Source organism: Lepeophtheirus salmonis, chromosome 14, assembly GCF_016086655.4.
Source record: "Lepeophtheirus salmonis chromosome 14, UVic_Lsal_1.4, whole genome shotgun sequence".
In the NCBI taxonomy this organism is placed as follows: domain Eukaryota; kingdom Metazoa; phylum Arthropoda; class Copepoda; order Siphonostomatoida; family Caligidae; genus Lepeophtheirus; species Lepeophtheirus salmonis.
In genome coordinates, this window is record NC_052144.2 from 18,634,434 (window position 1) to 18,655,478 (window position 21,045).

The following is a 21,045-nucleotide window of genomic DNA, read 5'->3' on the forward strand; positions in this document are numbered from 1 at the left end:
AATAAAACCCTATTTCTCGACTATAATAGAATTATCATATTAATCATAACATTAATTCGGAGGAATTAAGGAATATCTACATTATGTTGGAGTGTTTTTTTTTGTTTTTCAAATAGAAGTTTATTTAATGATTACATAATATGGTATAAATATTTTAAGACATATGTAATTATTTCGTTATTGTGAATGATTTTGAGTCAATTTACCTAGAAAAACATGGTCTCAATTAACTTATTTCGTTTCGACTTGACTTTGTAATTATATAATTTATGCATTCGCTCATTTGAGACCATTTGCATAAATTTTTTCGTTTGATGAAAAAGTGAAATTCCAATTTTTTCTTAGAATGATATTTACAAAATTGAATTTTACCGATTACTCATAGAAATATGAAAAGAGGTTGTGTAAGAATGGTACATATAACTTCCGTGAATACAATATATTACTTAACTATTGAGATCTAAAAGGACCCTAGGGAAAGAGTGGACAGACAAAAAATCTATTTCAAAAAAAAAATATAAGGGAAAGAAATAAGGTCAAATCATCTACAGCTATTGTACTTATTGATAAATAGTTGTTATTCTCTCATAATTCATAATTTAAAATATTTATTTTTTTATAAAATATTTGTTAATATTTTGTTTTATTATCTTTATTAAAGAATTTGATTTTTAGAAATAAATATAAAGTATACGTATAATTAAATGTAGCCAATAATCAAGACAATTTCATGCATACTTGCACTTTTGCTAGCCAAAACATTGTTCCTCATTCCTCCTTACTCTGTTCGTCTCATTTGAGAAAGTTTTGCATACATCTTAACGCAAACTTAGCAATATTTTCGAATAATTTTTGTTTTTAATATTATGACAATCGGGTAGGGATATATTTGTTGTTTCTTTTTCAATTAGGTCTTGGAGGATTTTGGTTATATTTTTTTTTTTTTTTTTTTTTTTTTTTTTTTTTTTTTTTTTTTAGTTTGAATAATGTTTCGAAATCGCCTCTCATCTGTAATGAATATATTTTCGAAGACTTCCTTGATACAGCGGCATAAAGATTGGCAGGTATTATCTTTAAGATCTAGGAGTTTTGCATATGGGTCAATATCGTTAGTGTCCAAAATAACAAAACTAAGACTATCCGAAAAAAGCAGACTTCATGTTTTTAATTTGGTTTAAAATATAGCCTGCAAAAAATATAAAACATCAGTTTGTTGTTCAGACAACACAGTATCTTCTTCTAGCTGAGGAGTTAGTTCTTGAAGAAAAGATGCATTATCCGATTTATTTTTTCCTTCTTTTAAATCATCTAAGAAATCGATTAGATATTCGCCATCATCATATTGATAATTGGAAGATCCCTTTTCCATCATGAACGGACTTAAAGCAATTATTCTTAGATTGTTTTGAGCCTCGGATGATGTTGGAGTTGAACTCTTGTACGTAATAAGTTGAATAAATTTTCCACGGCATCTTGAGTAAATTTTCCAGTTAAAATGAATAAAAATCATTCATCAAGTAGTTCCTTGTGCAACTGAAGGATGGGAGTTGTCGACGAAATGATACCAAAATAAGGCATAAAAGAACCTTAAATTCATTCTTTCTATTTATTTGTTTACCTTAATTTTAGGGTTTTTTTAACTGTTGGACTTTATCAATTGATTCTACAGTTATTTCCTTTCTTGAATAAACATCTTAATTGATCGTCATTCAAGAGCCCTTCAATATAGGTTTTGCGACAAAACTGTGCCTAAAACAATAAATATGATACAAGTAGTATATCATGGCCTCTACTGTTTCATTTACAGTAATTGACATTATTGAAGCTTTGTTCCTGGCAAGTTTCGCTTGAAATTGCTGTATTTTTGCATATAAAGATTTATTTTCCACTATTAAATTGATACAATTAGAGCATGGTACATATGCTAAAACCTCAATCTCAGGGGCGTCTTGTAAAAAAATGTCTGATGAGAATGGGCTATGAGATTCGTGATCAAGATCATATTCCTTATTTGATATCCCATGTATTTTAGCATACGAATGGTCTAATATTAGAATTATTTGCTTCCTTTGAAGTTCTTCTCCGTCTCTGTTTCGGTTAAACGGGAGCTTTCGTTTGTTTTTCATCTTAACATGTTCACATAAAGTAGGAATTTCATTATGTACCAAACGCCACCGAAGACTTCTGCAGACATTGATTCTTCGATGTGAGCCTAAAGCGAATAATTTAACTATGAATAATTAGAGTATAGAGCCCAGTGACATCCTTATAAAACAACCCATTTATTTAATTTCCACATCCCTCACATAGTAAAAAATAGTTGTTTATACTTGGTAAACTCTAGAGTCTTTGATGGGAGCACAATTCACACGTTTTATGGCATTGATCCACAACTTCCTTAGATTGATGTCATTTGGAAATATTATCAACTATACTCATACGCATAACGGTAACGTGTAGTGCAGTGAATTGTAATAATGAATCAACTTCGACTATATTGTGTATTATTCGGTATGAGTCAAGGGTACAGAAGGGCGACTTTATTTCTAAGCTGCTTTTCTTCGTAACAATCTTTAAATTTTTAGGGTTACCCAATCATTTTTCAGTTGTCTCAGGAGATTCAATTGTTAATTCGTAGCTGGAAGTTTTGATTTATCATGGTATACAAGAGTGTTGCTCCTGAATGCTGCATTTCAATGAACCCGGTTATGAATTTTCACAGGCTTCCAATAAAAGACTCAAATTGTTAAGGGCATAGGTGGAGATTGAAATTTAAACTAGGGAGAGGATAAAAAAAATTGAAATTTGTTCCAGAAGGGCAATTGGTTTTTATTTACATACTTATTATAGAAAGGTTCATATAATACACCATGGGAGTTAGGGGCCCAACCGCAAACTTCACCTATGGATGAGAGTCATTATTCATAAGTTACAAGATACTATTTAGTCAATAGAGAGTTCAAAACTATGAAGTATACATAGTTTTAGTATTCCATTATACATCCACAGCTCCTATGTATTTTTGCCAGCTGTAGATTTGTATACTCATTAGTCTTCTTCACGTTCATTTGTTAAACTCAAATTGTTTCTTGTTAAGCTGTGAATATCACTACCAGTGGTGTCACAAGCCCATAGGGATAGGGAAGGCTTAAGCTCCTCCAAATATATATTTTATGTAATAAGCCTATTTATAGATAAGCCCACCTTCCCCCTAATAATGAAGCTAGCATTCTCCCTGATCACTACTATTAAATGGAGCATAGTCCAACTTTTGGTAGGGCGTCCACAAGATTTTTTTTCGATGGGACTGGATCTGAATTTTAATAAATCACCTTTTTTAGAAAAAAAAACATAATGACAAAAATTCCTTGATTTTCCTATCCTCTACGAATGCCACTATTTTTTTTTTCTTTTTAACAGAAAGGTAGATAGTGATAAACAACTTTAGGGAAAGAGTAGACATCAGAGATTCAGCATTCAATTTAAAAAAAAAAAAATGATAGTTCCTAATCTCGCATCATAATAAGGATCTTATGAATAAATACATAATCCGTGGTCCATTAGGACGGGTCGTACTTTCCATTTTTTCGAAAATCAAAAATGAGGGGTTCTTTTTTTATGTATTTTGCATGGAAGAGTCCTACTAGAGTTCATTTTTCGACATTAGCCTCCTGTCGGTCCCTAATCTTTCCATCTCTCTTTTTGAGTGAGAAGTCATTGGAAGAGGTTTCAGTCACCATCTTACTAACCTTTCAAGTGTGTGTTGGGTGCCTTCATGAGGGTGTCGATGAACTTCCTAACCTCTAAAGTGCTTAGAATATAGGTAAGGAGTGGTTCTGATACACTCTCAGGCCAACATATCAAGTCACTAATCATGGAAGCATCACAGTTGATATTGGGAGTTTATTGGGTCATAACAGAGGAGTCCTTCCAGCTGAATGTCTAGGTCCCCTTTTCCCTTGATAATCAATATTTTTTTGCGCCTCTTATGATCCTCAGAGTACAATATTTTCCGGATGAAGTAAGTCACTGTGCACAAACAAACAAACTTTTTCATAGTAGGCATCATAATGTTCGTCGCTTTCTTCTTCTGGAACTTGAGGCAGTCCAGTTGAAACAGGATGTACCTAGATCCTTGAATCAATGAGTAATTCATCCTCACTTTGAATTAATATGGATATTACGCTCCAATGATGAATTTAAGACCTAATTACAGATTTTTCAGGTTCTTTTCTTTTTAGAGTCTGTGTTTTGACACTTATAGTCCTCCGAACCTTTCTCCCACCATCCGTCTCCTCTCAACTCTGTTCTTCTCAATTTCCTACCTTTTTAAATTCTTTGTCTGTCTCTTGTGCAACGGAAGGTCGGGCCTACTCCCAATTAGTTGGGGTATTTTATTTCACTCTTTCTTTTTCTCCCTTTTGATATAGGCAAGCTCCTTATTAATTACCCCCCTACTCCCCTACAGGACTGATGAATGAGTAATTTTTATAAGGCCATCCATAACAAATGGTTTAGTATATACACTGTTGTCGTGGAATTGATTGAATTCGATTTCCACTTCCTTTGAAAAGTTTAAAAACTCTTTAGACTGCTGGATTAGTCCCCTGTTGATAGAGTTTGTAGCTATGGGCGAAGTAGAACATTAAGATGACAGGTATGGATTTTTAAAGTTTGGAATTGGGGAAGGAGACATTTGGCCATATACCCCACAACATATATAAATCCCTCTTCTTGAAAGTTGATTTTGTTGGGAATACTTGCAGAATCTCCTTCCTTGTAATTTCCATTTTGATCTTCGGTACCAGATTCTGAGTCCTTGAGTTCTTCTTGTTCTTATTTTTTGTTCAAATCTGAATCTTTAATGCATTCAAACGTTTCCTCTGTAATAGACTCATGATTTCCTCCTAAATCCTTTACATTCAATATGCTTCCTGTTACTTCCTGATGAGAGCTACATCCACCAATTGAAAGCCCTGATCAATAAATTGATTTCTCAGTAGCTTTAGTAAGTGAGGGACATCTGTAAATACATATATACGTTTATCTTTGTTGAATGGATTGGGAAGGTATATTATATCAGTAAATAATCCTAATTCTGTCCATAAGTTGATATTTATGGGTCCCACATCAGTAACCATTCCAACAGTACAAATCCTATTACCTTCCAATTTTAAAATAAAATTGAATAGTAGCTCCTTTGTTACCAGAGCAAAAAAGGAAAACATGGAATATTTTTTAGTAAGGTTCAAAGTAAACTGATCATCAGTGGGAAAAAGTATTGTAGTGCAATAAAGAGGATATAATTTCAAGTTCTCCTTTCATCGTCTCTTGAAAATATGGTTTAGCTTCTTATTCTCAGATGGGAGGATAATCGAAGAAAATTGGTTACTTCCAAGGACTTATCAATCCTCAAATGAATATAATCTGAATTGGAGACATTACATAAGATACTATTATTAGTTATCTGCGAAAAATAAAATTTCTAATATACTGATACTTTAATTTACTAACCTTATGGATTAGCTGTTTCTTTAACTTTTATTTCACCTAATTACAATATCTAAAATGCATCATTGCTTTTAATGGACGCTTTAATTCTGTTCTAAAATCTGTTAAAGGTATTTTCCAAAATATTCCAAAACAAAGTATGTCAATAAAAGACAATTTTTGCATTATACCTGCATATTTTTCTTTGGACTATAAATCCTTTGATTGTGAATAGAATAGGAAGATTCCTCCTTGACCTTCGTTTCATCAAAACATAAGACGACTAGGTTTCCATTTGGAACTTAAGATGATTTGAATTGTTGAGGCACAATTTCAATGATGTTAGATTGAATACCAAGCATTGTTTTAAAATTTCGAATCTACCTTTTTAATGTTCATACAGAAGGAACTGGAAAAAGACTACTGGACTGAGTTTATATCTAACCTTGTGAGAAGAAAGAATTGAGTAACATTCCATGAATAATATCCTCCTTATCCCATCTAACAGACTTCTTTCTGCCGACGATGAGTTTACTTTGAACCTTAAAATAATCAAATCAAGATTCTTTTCATTGTCTCTTGAAAATATGATTTTGATTTTAGCTTCTTATTCACAGATTGGAGGATCTGAACAGTTTCTTGAAGTTGTTCATTTTAATAAGATACTTGAGTTCTTGAATCAGGAGATATTATTTAGTCATAGATACTCTAGTAATTTATAAAGTCTGGGATCCGCAGACTTGGCTGTTTGAGTCAGTCATTTTCACTTTATAATTTTTAGTGGACGAGTGGTATACTTTTACTTTGCTACAAGACAATATATCAGCTAATTCCAAGGATGTTTGAAGGGATTGAGAATTGGCCTTCAAAATGAAATCGGCAAAATCCTTTCTTTTCTTCTTTGCTTCCACTTCCTCCCTTTCACTTGGAGTTGGCAGGCGTTTTTCTCTTGGTACGTGATTATTGGAAGGAATAGCATCCGATTTTAATTTTAACTAAATAGTTTATTCCGTAAATATATCTTATAGTTGTTTTTCACAAATTTTTCTTCTGAGCAATCCTTAGGGAAATCGTGGTAGATCAAATTATTAGGAAAGTATCAAATGTCAACCGCACAGTTCCAATACTTATTGCGGAACTCCGTCGCCAGAGCCTAATTAACGGTATAGGACATTTTATTAATTTTAGCTAATTACTACAATTATAAAACAATATTGTTTAAACTTTACACCTCGCCTCTGACGTTACAAAAACAATCCTTCTATTTAGCTTGAACAGCAGTCGGTACAATACAACAATTTTAAACGGAGTACTGGCCCGTTTTATGAAGTTTACGGTGATGTAAATTGTGTGTATTTTTTAACTGGCCCGTTTTTTTGGAATTGGCAATCTGAAGAATGAATTTTCTTTCCCTCAGCAGTTGTCATTATTATTTAATTCCTGAGTTGTGAAGTTCCTTTCTTAAATAGATTCAATTATATTCAAAACCTGATTGAACATTCGTGTGTGCTTATAAAAAAAAGTAACATTGAGGATTTGCTGCAGGGTTATAATTTAAAGTCCTTGTTGGACTCTGAGTAGAATTGGGGATCGACATTGGGGTGATTCCTACCAATGTCTCTTTTTTTTTATTTCCTCCCTTGTCACAGCTGATTGTAGCTGATCTCATACAGAACATTCTTCTAATTGCCAGAGTTACTATGTTGATTTTCGTTTTCTTTTTTTAACATAATCACTATACACACGATTTTCATCACTAGTTATAGACATACATTGTGGTTCATGTTACATTACCTGCTTCATGAACAGTGAATGTGGGGTTGGTTCACATAGTCCTCAAATTGGTTATCGCCTATCCGGCAATTGCAACTCAAAGTATTAAATAATTTGTCCAATTTTAGGATGAAACTCTCTTTTTTCTTTGATCTTGTTTTTTCCAAGTAAAGGAATTGAATTTTGTATATTTAGTACGCTCAAAATTGGGAACAATACACAGCTAATAATTTATAACCAATCAAAGAAGAGACAAAAATGATGACTCCTCGTACAATATTCAAATCTACTCTTTCCCTAAAGTCCTTTATAGAGAGATCCAATGGAGATTGTTATCTGTAGGATTGATGACATATCGTTTAACATATAGAACTTGAAAGCATTTATAATTTGTAATAGTTTTATCAGAAGATATCATAAACATTTTATTCAGTTGATCATATTTACAACACATGGCAATATAATGAAATTTAATAACAATTACATAATTAAGAAAAAGTGCCAATCACAATCTAAAATTTATAAATATTTAAAGAGATCACAGATCTTAAGCCAAATAAATTTCAATTTACTATGTTGATATATATTAAAGCTCAGTATGTATTGAAGATTCTTCATTGTTATCCTCCTCCAGTTCTTCCTCATCATCTGTTTCGACATACTCGGGCTTTTGTACATCATACTCAATCAAAAACTTTCTCAAATTATCAACAGAGAATTGACCAAGAAATTCAACCATTTCATTTGTTTTCTTTTTAAATATCCGAATGGTTGGAAAGAGATCTGTCGTTAGGGACTCATCTTTGAATTCATTGATTCCACCATTTATATAGGCTAATACTTTATCGTCAGAGTCCTTGAACTCCTGTGCGAGTTCCTTCATCATTGTCATTTTATCTCCACATTGTTCTGTAAAGTAATAAAAATATTTGATATGTGCAGCAACAAAAATAAACATTAACTAATGTAAATAAAAAAAGTTGTTGAAAAAGTGCGATTACGAGCGAGCGCCCATTTTTTTAGTTAGTAATAACATTATATACTTTCTGTTGGGAAAAGTAAGCGCTCCATATCTGGTTTCCTTGGTTTATTCAATGAGATACTTGTTATTGACGACGAAAATAATAAACAAAACGGATAATCGTACTTGTACAAAGTATTATTTATCTTTCTTTCCTTTCTCGCAACCCTAATTATTTGTATGTTAATACTCTTTTTTTAAGACAATCATATTATTAGACTTGATTGAAGACGCTTCATAAAAGAAACCTATAAAATAAAGTGACGGAACACACCTGTTAGATTGTGAAGATGCCCTTAGCTACAAGATGTCACTTTTGAGGTATATACATATATTTAAGTATGGTCCTAACATATATGACACTACTACATGAGTTTTCTTAGTGACATATCACTTTTGATATCAAGACGGGAATTTCAAGGAATACCCAAGGTTAATAGAAATACAAGGTTAGACCATGGTGTAATCGGACTGGCTAGAATTTTCAATTTAACGAATCCTACCGACTGGTGGGTAATAAAAACAGATTTTGACAAAACATGCAACAACTCATCTACTATGAAGTCAATATTAAAAGCGTGGTGGAAGTCAAACATAAGTCGTAAAGACGTTATGGTATTACCTCGATTTGTATAAACCTTGAGAATACCCTCATTTTTGACAATACGAATCATAAGAAGAAATGGGAAAATTAATGGAATTCCCATAATCTAAAACAGCGCTTGAAGTGATATCATTAGAATATAGTAACTGCTGATTACGTGTGAATCCTTTCCTTTTTTAGTTTACCAGCATACACTTTTTTTTTTAATTAATGCTCGTCAGGATTGTAGCAATTTCCTTATCTCTAATCATAGCCAGTGTACTATGGTATACTCTAAGCATCAAGATTTCCGAATGTATTTTCTTGTCAACTGTTGACTTATATGGGATCCCATATGTGAGTGTTAGAAACCTTGATTTTTTTAGCATATCCTCACTATTAAATAGAAAACAGTCTAAAAAATAGCTTAACTGGGGAACTACCCTTTAATTTAGGGTGTTTTCCTTTAACCTTTTTTGTCAGATGCGATAAAAATTGCTATCTGAATGGTTATTATTGTTCTTTCTAAAAGGAAATGCAAACTTACCACATTCGTTGGAAATGTACAAAATCATGGCATCCTTCTTTTTATCGTGAGTAATCTCCATAAAGTTTTTCTGCACAATATATTTGAGAGGCTTTGAGTCCCAATCGTCTGGGAGCTCTCCAGACAAGAAAAATTGCTTTGCTTTTTTGTTCAAATAAAGATCAATAAATTTCACAAGATTTTTTGTTGTTAGAGTATTAGCATCTTCATGAGGATGGAATTTAGAAACATCAGCCAACTATTAAAAAAAAAGGCAAAAAAAGATCATAATAATGCCCCATACAAAGATAATTAATTAAAAAGATATCTATTATCTCTTACGTTAAAGATAATGAAGAATGGTGTCTTTTCTATATCTCCTCCAAAGTAGTGGAACATGGGCCCGTTTTGAACATCACCCAAATCCACGTATACAAAAATAAACTTATTCCTGTACTTTTCTGCAGCTCCAGCAAATTCGATCATAAGTTTATCCCTATCTTCTTTACTCAATGCATCCTACATGTCATGTTTATAACAAATTTAAGATTATATCTGAGCTCCAGTGTCACTTCTATGTATTGCTTACCTTTCCAGTGAATTTAGCAAAGACAATAACGTGTTGATTGATCTTTTCATCAGTCATGATTTTTTGTGATGTTTGATCGTTGAATTCAACAATAAGAGGTACTGACTTGCTTTTGGACCACTCTATGATGTCGTTTCTATTGAATTTTCCCTTATAGGTTGAGCGTTTGACTGATATATCCTTGCCAGTGTTCTCAGGAAAGTCATTTTGAGCCATGATTCCGTACTTTTCAAAGCCAAACTTTTTCATAAGACTCTTGTCTGAGGTGATGAGAAACTCGACATAGGATGTGACTATGTTATGTGAATTATTCAAATGTGCATTAAATATACATATATTTATAAGAAATAAAACTTACGCCTTGCTGCTTCTATAAATATATTAGCCTCTTTTGAGTTGAGATCTTTGAAAAATCCAATAATGGCTAAACTATTTCTTTCAACCATTTTATTTAGCTCCGTTTCATCTTTAAATGTCTTGGTTGAATCTCCAGACTTTTTCTCCATAAATTTAAGGATTTCCTGAAAAAGGGAGAAAGTAAATATTTGAAAAAAAACCCAACCTCATTGGGAATAGGTATTATTACATCATTTTCTCTTGCACCCTCGTAATCAATTGGTAATCCCTTGAAGAAAAACTTGAGTGTGGGATAGCCAGTTACCTATGACATGTACAAATAAAAGGTACAATATTCATTGCAAATTGGCTTATAGTATATCAAATTACCCGATATTTTTGCCCTGTGGTCATACTAACAGTTGCATCCAATTTCCCAATTGCGAATTTTGACTTCGACTTCTTTAATTTCGTGGCGAGTTTTTCATAGTCTACGTAATAATAATATTTACATTGTATCATCCTCATCCATAGCAAAACTTACCGGGTGACATTTCCTTGCAGTGTCCACACCATGGAGCATAGAATTTTACCATAATCATATCATGTTTCTTGATCATTTCATCAAAGTTTTTATCAGTGAGTACAATTACATCGCTATCCATATTTGGTGACTCATTCTTTTCGCCCTCTTTAGCCAAGGAGAGGCTTAGGAAGAGTAAAACGAGAACCAGAGCATGAGGAAATAATTGTTTCATTCTTTCTCTAATGAACTAAAAGTGATGACTGATGTGTTAAACAATTATTTAAACTTAATGACTTCTATATCTCTCTATAAGTGTTGTTCTAGGGTATATAAAACACTTGTGCTAAAGAGAGTTGAGGATCAGGCATCATCCCGCAAACATGGATGTAAAATTTAAACGTATCATTGTTTGTCATAAATACATAAAAATGAATAATACATCAAATTTCATTAGCAAATAGTACATAATATGGGCATGCACATATGAACTGATTACTAGATTGCTTTCGAGGATTGATACTCTCAACTTTCATTTACCATGGTTTTTTTCTTCAATTTTACGAGTCACTACATGGTAAGTTATTGTGAATTCATTGTAAAATCTTACAATTTATTTGAAGGTTTACTCGTTGTTTATCGCTGATGACTTGAACATCTGTTTACGGAGAGGTCCTCTACATTATTTTCTAATCAATTTTATAGATATAACATCACATGAGTCATAGATAAGGCATATCCAGTCATTTATCGAAATAATATTTAAAAGAATCATTCTTAATGGAAAATATCCAATAAAAGTGAAAAATATCAATTACTAAATTTTCTCAAATATACGCTCAATGCTAAGTTAGATATGTATATATTTAATATGCATTTTTTACTTGTATGTTTCATTTCCTTATAATAATTACTCGTTTAATCATCATAGCAATACCTTGAAATAAAGGATGGTTTTGAATCTCAAGCCTCGAATTGTACTCAAATCGAGTCTGAAATTGTAGTTACATGATATATGAGACTTAATTATAACTTTTTTATTAAAAGTAAGAATGGAGCATAACTACACTTCCATTTTCCATTTGTGTAAATTAGACATCAACTCTACAAGTTTGCTTCACCGTTTCTCCTATATAATCAATAGTTGATAAGGTAAGTTTTGTTTATAAATATAACATAGACTTTTCATAACACTATCTTTGATATTAATCGTTTTTATCATCTATTATTCATGAGATGTATTATCCAATCATGGATATAGTCATTAATAAAAGACATGAATAGGACCAACATATGTTATATGACTCACAATGCATCTCAAAATCCATAAATATGCACATATGTATGTATATTCAACCATCTATTAGTGTCGTCTAGTAGAATACAAATGCAGTCTGTTTTCACAATAAAAAAACTTTGGATAAGGGATAATTTTCTGTAATGATAACTTTTGTAGATCATAAAACACTAGGTTTAGGTCATGAGCGTAGTTGACAGAGGAGTCAATAAATATGTCCTTCAGATTTTTTATCTACCCTAACTCGTCGTCCTCTACCGTATTTACTCAGGGTCGTCCGCAACATTATATTTTGGAGGGGCTTGGTTGTTAGAATTTTATTGAAAAAAATGAAAAAATTTTGATTTTAAGAAAAACAAATTCAAAAATCCATAGTTATTCCCATAAAATTAATTTTTAATTGAACCCAAGTATACCATGTTCTGTTTGAGAATTTGTCGCCACTGAAAATCCAACTTCATAATGCCCTTTTCGTTGAAGCCCTTGTCCCTATTGGCAAAAAAAGTCGGACAATTAATTTTTTAGGCCTCTGTTGAGGCCAAATTTGTAGCCCCAAGCGCGTTGCCCATAAATAGGAACAGGTGGTAGTCACTTTTTGTCAGGGCCACACTTTAAAGGGGATGCCTAAGAACTTCCTACCCAAGTTCTTAGAGCTTCTGGCGCGTCATCAAAGATGTGTGCGGCCTGGCGTTTGTAGTATACACTCATATCTTTACAACACTGAGGATCCCATATGACGAATGCTGAACAAGATAATTTAAAAAAAATAGGGGGGAAATACGAAATTACTTTTTCCCCAACTTATTATTTCACATCCAGACCATTTTATCTGAATCTGACAGTAAATTGATTTCGTTATAGTTTCAACCCTTTTATATATTCATTGTTATATATGGGTGGGTATATCCCCGCCCAAGGAATGTGTTGACACTATTCTCGTATGAGGCTTAGCTTATTTTGGTTCTCTTCTTTGGATAAATTTTAATCAGGTCATCCCTCCCGTAGATATCGAATTAAAGTATCTCTTGTTGAGGATAAAGTATCTTGGATCTCTTATTTTGATCTAATTCTTAGAGAACATAGAATTATTTCCGTTGTTAATTAATGAAGGTCGATCTAAGCAAATGAAAAATAATATTAAATTCAAAATTTGTTTCTCTATATACTCAAATATTTTTGTATGCTATTTTTAATGCATTACATTTTATGATTATAGCTTATGTATAATATTTATGTTTTGTTAATATCTAATATTTTACTTTATTATATGAACATATGCCACATTCAGTCTCTTATTTCATTAAATTAGAGTTGTAACGTCTGAAAGAGGACGTATGATTTGACATTGACTAATTCAACATATCCCATCACTTATTAATTGATATAATATTTATCACTTTGTAAGTCCTCTTTGGTAACTATATTTTGAATAAATAGGTTGGAAAATTCTATCATATAAGCACAAGGATACAAAATATAATTTTGAAAAGAGTACAGATATTTTAATATGCATACACAAAATTTATAATTAATAGTTTATGGTAATTTTTTTCTTTTTATATGTTCAACTTCAATACAATCTCTTTTTAATTTCCAGAAAATGTTTGGCCGTATTTTTGACCACCTGTTGACCTCCACCCTTGACATCTCCTTTAGATCAGTCTTTTGCTGGGACGCTGTGGTGTGGGCAGTTTGCTAAATATAGTCAGTGTCATCCTCCTCCCCAGAAGCTGCGATCTTCCCAGCTCTTTGGAGCACCTGCATTTTCTGACATTTGTTTTTCAATTCCTTCAGAAGTTTATTCTTGACATTATCAGCCAACTCCAGATTCTCCTTGCACAGGTATTTTACGGTAGGCATTTTGTGGTAAGGATGAATGGCTGTGGTCACGAAAAGATTCAATTCTCTTAACAAAGGGCCGAACCTGTTCTCAAACCCCTTGGAGAGACTATTGTGTTGCTCCAAAAGGTAATCTACCAACTTCTTACTGTAGATCACTGTTGTGTACGACTTGAGACAAACCAACTGGTTCTTAAGATGTTACAGATGGGGGAGGAAAGATCCCATATATGTATTGTTCTCAACCTGCAGCTTGTCAAGGGAGAGCGCAATTGGGGCCTTAACATACTCAGACCAGATGGTATTGTACTTCTCTGTAATGAGCGGTATGGTTGAGGCTGCTGGCACTCTCCAATTTGATTCAGTTTTACCAGCTTATCTGGGTCCTTTATGCAGGTCACCAGATACTTGCAGGACTCGTTGCTAGAGTTCCACCTTGTAACGTCCAAAGTCACCAGTATCCCGTTGAGGGCCTTCATGATGCCTGCTACTGTAACTGTTTCTACGTTCTGTGCGTTCCAAATCCCCTGAGCCTTGGCTGCTGGCTTCTTGAAAACAGGATAGTCAGGCACATCCCCAATTTCATTGGATGGAAGCTGGTTTGAGTTGTAAGATAGTAATGTTACTAGAAAAGGTTAGAAACATATCACTCAAGGCTCTAATGCTATCATATTGAAACGCAAACGAGCAGTCAAACCTTTGAAGTTTGTTAGCTTGGAAGAGCTAGGGAATTATTTTTCATTAGATATTCAAAAGTTTTGAAGCTTATGCATCGTAAAAGTTAATCCCTTATATAACTCTGATTGAACTTCGTATCCTTATCTGATATTATACGTTTTATCATGGATGATCCAATATTGCTACCAATATCAGTTTTAGATTCTGCGCTCAAACATAAATTATATACTTTGCTTTATATCAAAGGTAGAAATCGATGTTTCCCGAGTGTAATGTAAACATTAAGCCATTCTATTCCACTTGGAAGAAAAGAGAATCATCACATTTTCCTCTCAACAAGGATGGTACATCAGAGAAACCTCCCTCCTTGGAGTAGTTGTGCAGGTCACTAATATCTTAAATGTGTTTTTGATTTAAATTACTTCACTAGAGCTTTGATTGTCAATTTCCTCACAACCTCGAGCTTTTCTCAATCATTGGACTTCCATGCAATGATCTCATTTCGATTTTATTCATTTCCTAAAGGCTAACACGGTCCAAAAATAGGAAAGAAAAAAACACAAAAGTAATTATAAATCAGAATGTGATTTTTCAGATGTTCATTATAACTCTTATTTTTATAAATGGAAAACAAAAAATCAGAATCATACTTTTATAGGAAAGTGTAATTCATATTAATATTCAATAACTAATCATTTGATGACAATAAACTAACATATACCCAGCTTTCTAATAAATTAATTTAATAATAAAAAAACAAGTAAAGTTTAATGCTACACAGATGCATTCAAAATAAGTAATCCAATCAATAACTGACATATTTGTATAATTTGAAATAAAAATATTTCAATTCGCATGAACGATTAAATATTTTTTGAGAACATATTGTTTGTCTGAATGTTAGGTACGTAAAAACATGACCAGAAATTTGAAGAATGTCGGATAGGAGAGCAGCATAGCTATCATGACGTTTTATGGTATTAGCCACAAGCAGCTATGGGAGACCAAGAAAGGAAATAAACTCAAATTTCAATCCGTATCTAGCAAGGCATGGGCTGGAGTTAAAGCGATGTCGATCCTCGATTCCGTTCTTAGTCGAACAAGATCTTATACTTATAAGTCCCCAAAAACGTACGTGAGCACATGTAGACGTGGTTACTTTATACTTAGGCGTAATACTAGCAGTTTTGGACCCTAAAAAAACACTGCTCGCAATATCAAACGCAAAAAATTTTTACAAGCGAGTAAGTGCTTACACCTTTTTTTTTTCTTTTTTAGAAGTGTCCAGTTTACAATAAAAGCACCTTTTGTATCCCATATAATTTCAAATATTCCCACAATGTCCTTAATTGAACAGCTAGTATTTTTACTATTCTTACTTGGGCTCAAATGAACAATAGTAGAACATTAGTTTTTATAGTTGATCTTCAACCCGGACCTCATTTCATACTTTTATAAATAATTTAGAATTACTTCACTCTGTTTAGCTAATTGACTCTCTGACTTAGCCTTTAACATCAATATGACGTCGTTGGCATACATATTAATTATATGTCTGGAGGTCCCAAAAGCCACTCCAAACTCCTTGAGTTTCTTTATAATCGAATCTTTCAGTGCAGCAACGAAAAATAGGGAGCTGAAGGACAACATTGACGGTAACTCTTTCTTGAAGTAATTGGATCGATTTCCATCGAGATAGTTGACGCGCCATTGTATGGAAGAGCTCTGATGGGATTAAAGTATTCTTTGGGAAGAAGCCTTCTAACTGCTTTGATTAGGCCAAAAGCAAATACTTTACTGAAGTCTACAACTATAATTGTACCAAAAGTTCCCCTTTTTCCGTGCAATTTCAACAGCAGACTGTACATTTCCTGAAATATCTTAAATCTGTATCCCCTTTAGGAAGAATTTTTGTTATTTGCCAAGTTGGGAGTTCAAAATTGGTTTATTTTACTGGCAAGAATACCCAAAGTTGTGTCATAGCTCTCATTCAGCACCGGGATTAGTCTTTAAATGTTAATATCGATATCCAACACTTTTTTAGGGATCAGTACTATCTGGCATCTTGTTATGGATTCTGGAAGCTCCCCACGAATTTCCATAGGCTGTCCCAATTCAACTAAATAGGGAACAACCTTAACTACACATAGTGGGAACATCTTCCCACTATGTCACCTGGACCAGAAGTTTTTCGATCCTTATGATGTTTTTTGATGTATTTCGATGTAGCATTTTTTGTGACGATCGAATGTTTTCCTAACTTAGGACGAGGAAAATTATATTTTTCACCCAACATGCCTTTGGCAGCGGCTATGAAGGAGCTCTAAAACTCCCAGTGGGTCAGTGATAGTTTGGCCCTCATCGATGACTTTCTTAATTAAGGTAGTTTATTGGTATCTCCAGAACAAATCTTTTAATCTTCTAGATACATTTTTTTCCAATACAATTTTTTATTTAAACTTCGTCTTCAGCAATATCCGAATTACTAAATAAATTGTTGGTTTCTGCTGAGATTGAGTGTCAAAAGTGAGATCCGTTAGTAAAAACATCTTCAAGATCTTTTTGAAATGAAACTGTTATATTCATTTCGCTTCAAATCAATTCTAGTGTTGTGAATTTAACAGTAAAGGTCAACAAATTTGCGATTTTCATTGGATTAAAAGTAGAGTTAAAACGAAATGAAAAATATGATTTTAGTTCTTTGATAAAAATTTTATCCGTCACCACCCAACTTGGGGCCTTAAAACGTTTATTTGGATGATATTGTTGAATATCAATTTCAATCATTTTATGATATGATCCAGGATGAGCACGATAGAGTGCATTATTATTTTTTTTTTTTACCAGATAGAAGAAGAAGCAAGTGATAAATCGATTTGTAATGAATTTTCTCCACTTCTTCAAGACACACTATCTTCTGGCTTAAAAATTCTAAGGATATAAGATAACTGAAGTTCCATTATAAGTTTGGTAAATAATTGAAGATTAGGGTACCGAAAATATGATTTATAAAGATCTATGATAAGATCACCAATTATCAAAAGAGGATTAAAGTTATTTTTGCAGACGTTAATGATTGCCTGTAAGCCATTTAATATTCGATTCATAATGTCTGACTAAATATAAACCATCACTTACTGTTGAAATAAATATTTTATGAAAGTCACTCCATAAGACTTTTAATTGACGCACTTGGTGTTATTGATAGTCTTTGAGACCAAAGAAAGTATTCTTTGATGTGTCCCATCTACTGTGAAAAAGTGATGATATTTTTTTTTGGAAAAAAAAAAACTGGTACTCAAGTGAACAAAACTTGGAAATAAATGAAATCACATCTTGGAGATAGATAATATCCGGTTTTCCATATATGTAGGTGACTTTTTATAATCTTCTTTTTACAATTTACAACTTCTAACTATAGAAATAGATTAGGAAATTTTCAATTGGTTTATATACATAATAAGTACATTATCATAATAGATACTCTGTGATAAAGGTGTATCAGTCGTTAAAAAAAGTCCTAAATTGTCTACTTGACATGCTTTTTTCCGGTATGATGGGTTATCTCAGTTTAATAATTGAATTCGTTCCGTACAACTTTAATTAAATAATCTTTCATGAACGAAAATAATTGTTCATTATCAATAATTTATAATTAATTAAAGTATGCATTACCATTGTAAGTATTGGAAGTTTATACCACACATATTTGGGATAGATTGATGATGCCGCATGATATGTATGATAAATTCATTTAGGAAAGATTGTATTATTTGAGAGGTTTTTCGTCCGTTTCAGAAGCGTTCTTGTGACTGAAGTGTACAAACTTGTGTGATTACAAGTCTAAAAGAACGTGACTTCAACTCAGCTGTCACTCGCAGTATTAGATGTCACAACCACAACAAAATTATTTAAGTAAGTAGAAAACAAATATTAAACTTATATACAAATTGATTTTAAAACTTCTCAAATCGAAAAAAACAACTATTAACTTAATTGAATTGAATGTTACTAAATCCTGTTCTTTTCGTACATCCAGTAGCTGTTTTGTTTAAGATGTGAAAATTTTAAGACAGAACATCCAAGTATAAAGTTATAACTAGTACGTGTGTTCATGAAAGACGAACAGTGACAATGAAGAGTATTTTGGGAGTTATGCGTGTAAGTCCTTGTTGGAATCTGAGTAGAATTGAGGCTGGAATATCTGAGTAATTCCAGCACAAATGCCTTTGCTATTTACGGAGTTGAGCTTTGTTTATTTATTTCCTCTTGGAGGTACTTACAGTCGATCTAATAAAACGTCATGACAGCTTAGCTGCTCCCCGGCCAAGCATTCTTGAAATTTTAGGATTGCCACGTTGATTTACAATTTCTTTTACTTACATATTTTGTACATCCCCCTCTTTTAAGTTGAAATCCATGAGTCAAGCCTTCGCACATCTTGTTGCTTCTATGTATTGAAAACAGATTTGTAAATACGTACATACTTTTGTCATTTTTTATTTCCATTTCAAGATGAATAAGTATTTTAAATACAGTATCCGGGTTTATCGAACAGGATATTTTATGTTGTTGACAAGGATACTAATAACTAGGGATAAATTGAGATGAGTGTTAATTAAGTATTCGTTCATAAGAGCCAAATATCAATGATCTTTTTTTTAGTTAATCCTCTCTATTTTGAAAATGATAAAGTATCTACGATCACTATAGTTTTTAATTATGTCTGTCTTTCAAATTTAAAGTATTTTTTATGACATTCTCTTGGAACTGAGAGAATATCATTTGTATATCCTCATCTCAATTTACTCATTTGTTATGTTCATCTCAATTTACTCAATATTTACATCTCTACTAATAACATACCTCAAATGATTTTCTGAGGAAATTTTAATATTTGATAACTACGCATTTAACTTCGCAAGTTGGAGCCATAGAGAAAAAAAAAGATAGTGAAGAGTTAAACAAATTTCCATTGGCAGTTCGACAATGTTAAATATTTGGAGCTGCCGGAGGACTATGATTAATTTTTATCGCCTCTATACTACATAATATATTTGCAAAATTTGGTGACCTCTCAAATGTTTATCATAGGGGGAGTCACGAACACCCCTGCCACTCCCCCACTGGTAAAAGTAGAACTAAAATCTTATATCTGCTCTATAAATTCAGTTGAGAATAGAGTCAATGAATGAAATTGCAATTTCCTTATAGGACGGATTTGATCTGTCTGGGGTTCGCTGTAGAGGTCCTTTAAAATAAAATAAACCATCTAAAACAGTATAAATTTAATCAAACAAGTATATGAAAGTAATCAATTTCCCGGACTGTTGGAATATGGATACATTTAAATGGAAATAACTGAATATGATTCAAAAAGAATTGGTACGCCATCCCTTGAACATACCCGTTCAATCGCATGAAGTCACTGGCTCAGTCCTGTGCACACCTTGTAGCCACAGATGTTTTATTTCCTTATGGTTGGAGCAATTGGATTTTTTTTTTTTTTTCATGATACATCTGAATCAAAGTCTGAAATACATATTGTCTAGTTTTCGAATATCAGTCAAATAAGTAGTTACACCTCGGTTTGCAATTGCATTGAACGTTTTCTATTTGAATAAGAAGTGAATTGATACATTTGCATATGGACCATTTAAAACTAAAAACAGAGCGAACTGTTTGTAAAATCTATATCAATAAAGTAAGGTCGCATCTATGTTGAAAATAAGTCATTTTTGAGTGTAAATACTTGAACTAAGAAAAAACACTAGAATCGAGCGAGCACATCATTTCAAAAAAATAAAAATCAATATGTATTTGTAAGGAATGTTATAATAAGGTGTGTAAAAATGAATGAAATCTTGCAGACGTTTGGGGAATCTTATACAGGAATGATATGGTTTCCGTACTTGTCATCCCCCTTCATTTTTTTAGGGTAAACTCATATTAAAAAAGAAAAGAAAAAGGGAAGTACTTTATGTATAAAAAATGAATGACACTTAAGGTGAGGTTTAACAACGGGCTTGTGGAGAAAACATATTGAGTATTGAGTAACTACGTGTGAGTGTGCTCATGAAAAATGTAGAATAGCATTGATGATTTGTTGGGGAGTTGTCATTTATATTATTAAAGCAAAGTTGGTATGTTCGTCGACCCTTAATCTGCTAATATTTAGTTAACAAAAAGATACATTTTTTTCTAACTCACTTTTGAAGAAAAAAAATAACTACATACAGCAGAATCCAGTTAATTTGTCAACACTTATTACAGATATTCGTTTACATTTACTGGAAACTCATATAAGTCCGGAATTAGTTATAATAAAGTATATTATTAATTCGATGCGGTAGATTTCTTTCAAAACGGACAGATTTTATCGGTCTCTTG

The 21,045-nt window shown here is 32.5% G+C and overlaps 1 protein-coding gene across 1 annotated transcript; it reads right to left on the reverse strand.

Annotated features, from left to right (window-relative positions):
- Window positions 1–7,662: 7,662 nt before the first annotated feature.
- On the reverse strand, window positions 7,663–11,497 carry LOC121129097 (protein disulfide-isomerase 2). Its single transcript, XM_040724770.2, has 8 exons — window positions 10,863–11,497; window positions 10,709–10,809; window positions 10,569–10,643; window positions 10,341–10,503; window positions 9,983–10,275; window positions 9,736–9,912; window positions 9,415–9,652; window positions 7,663–8,172 (listed from the first exon to the last, which is right to left on the reverse strand). Exons 1-8 carry the CDS (start codon window positions 11,074–11,076, stop codon window positions 7,850–7,852), a joined length of 1,584 nt encoding a protein of 527 aa, XP_040580704.1. The 5' UTR covers window positions 11,077–11,497; the 3' UTR covers window positions 7,663–7,849.
- Window positions 11,498–21,045: the final 9,548 nt, after the last annotated feature.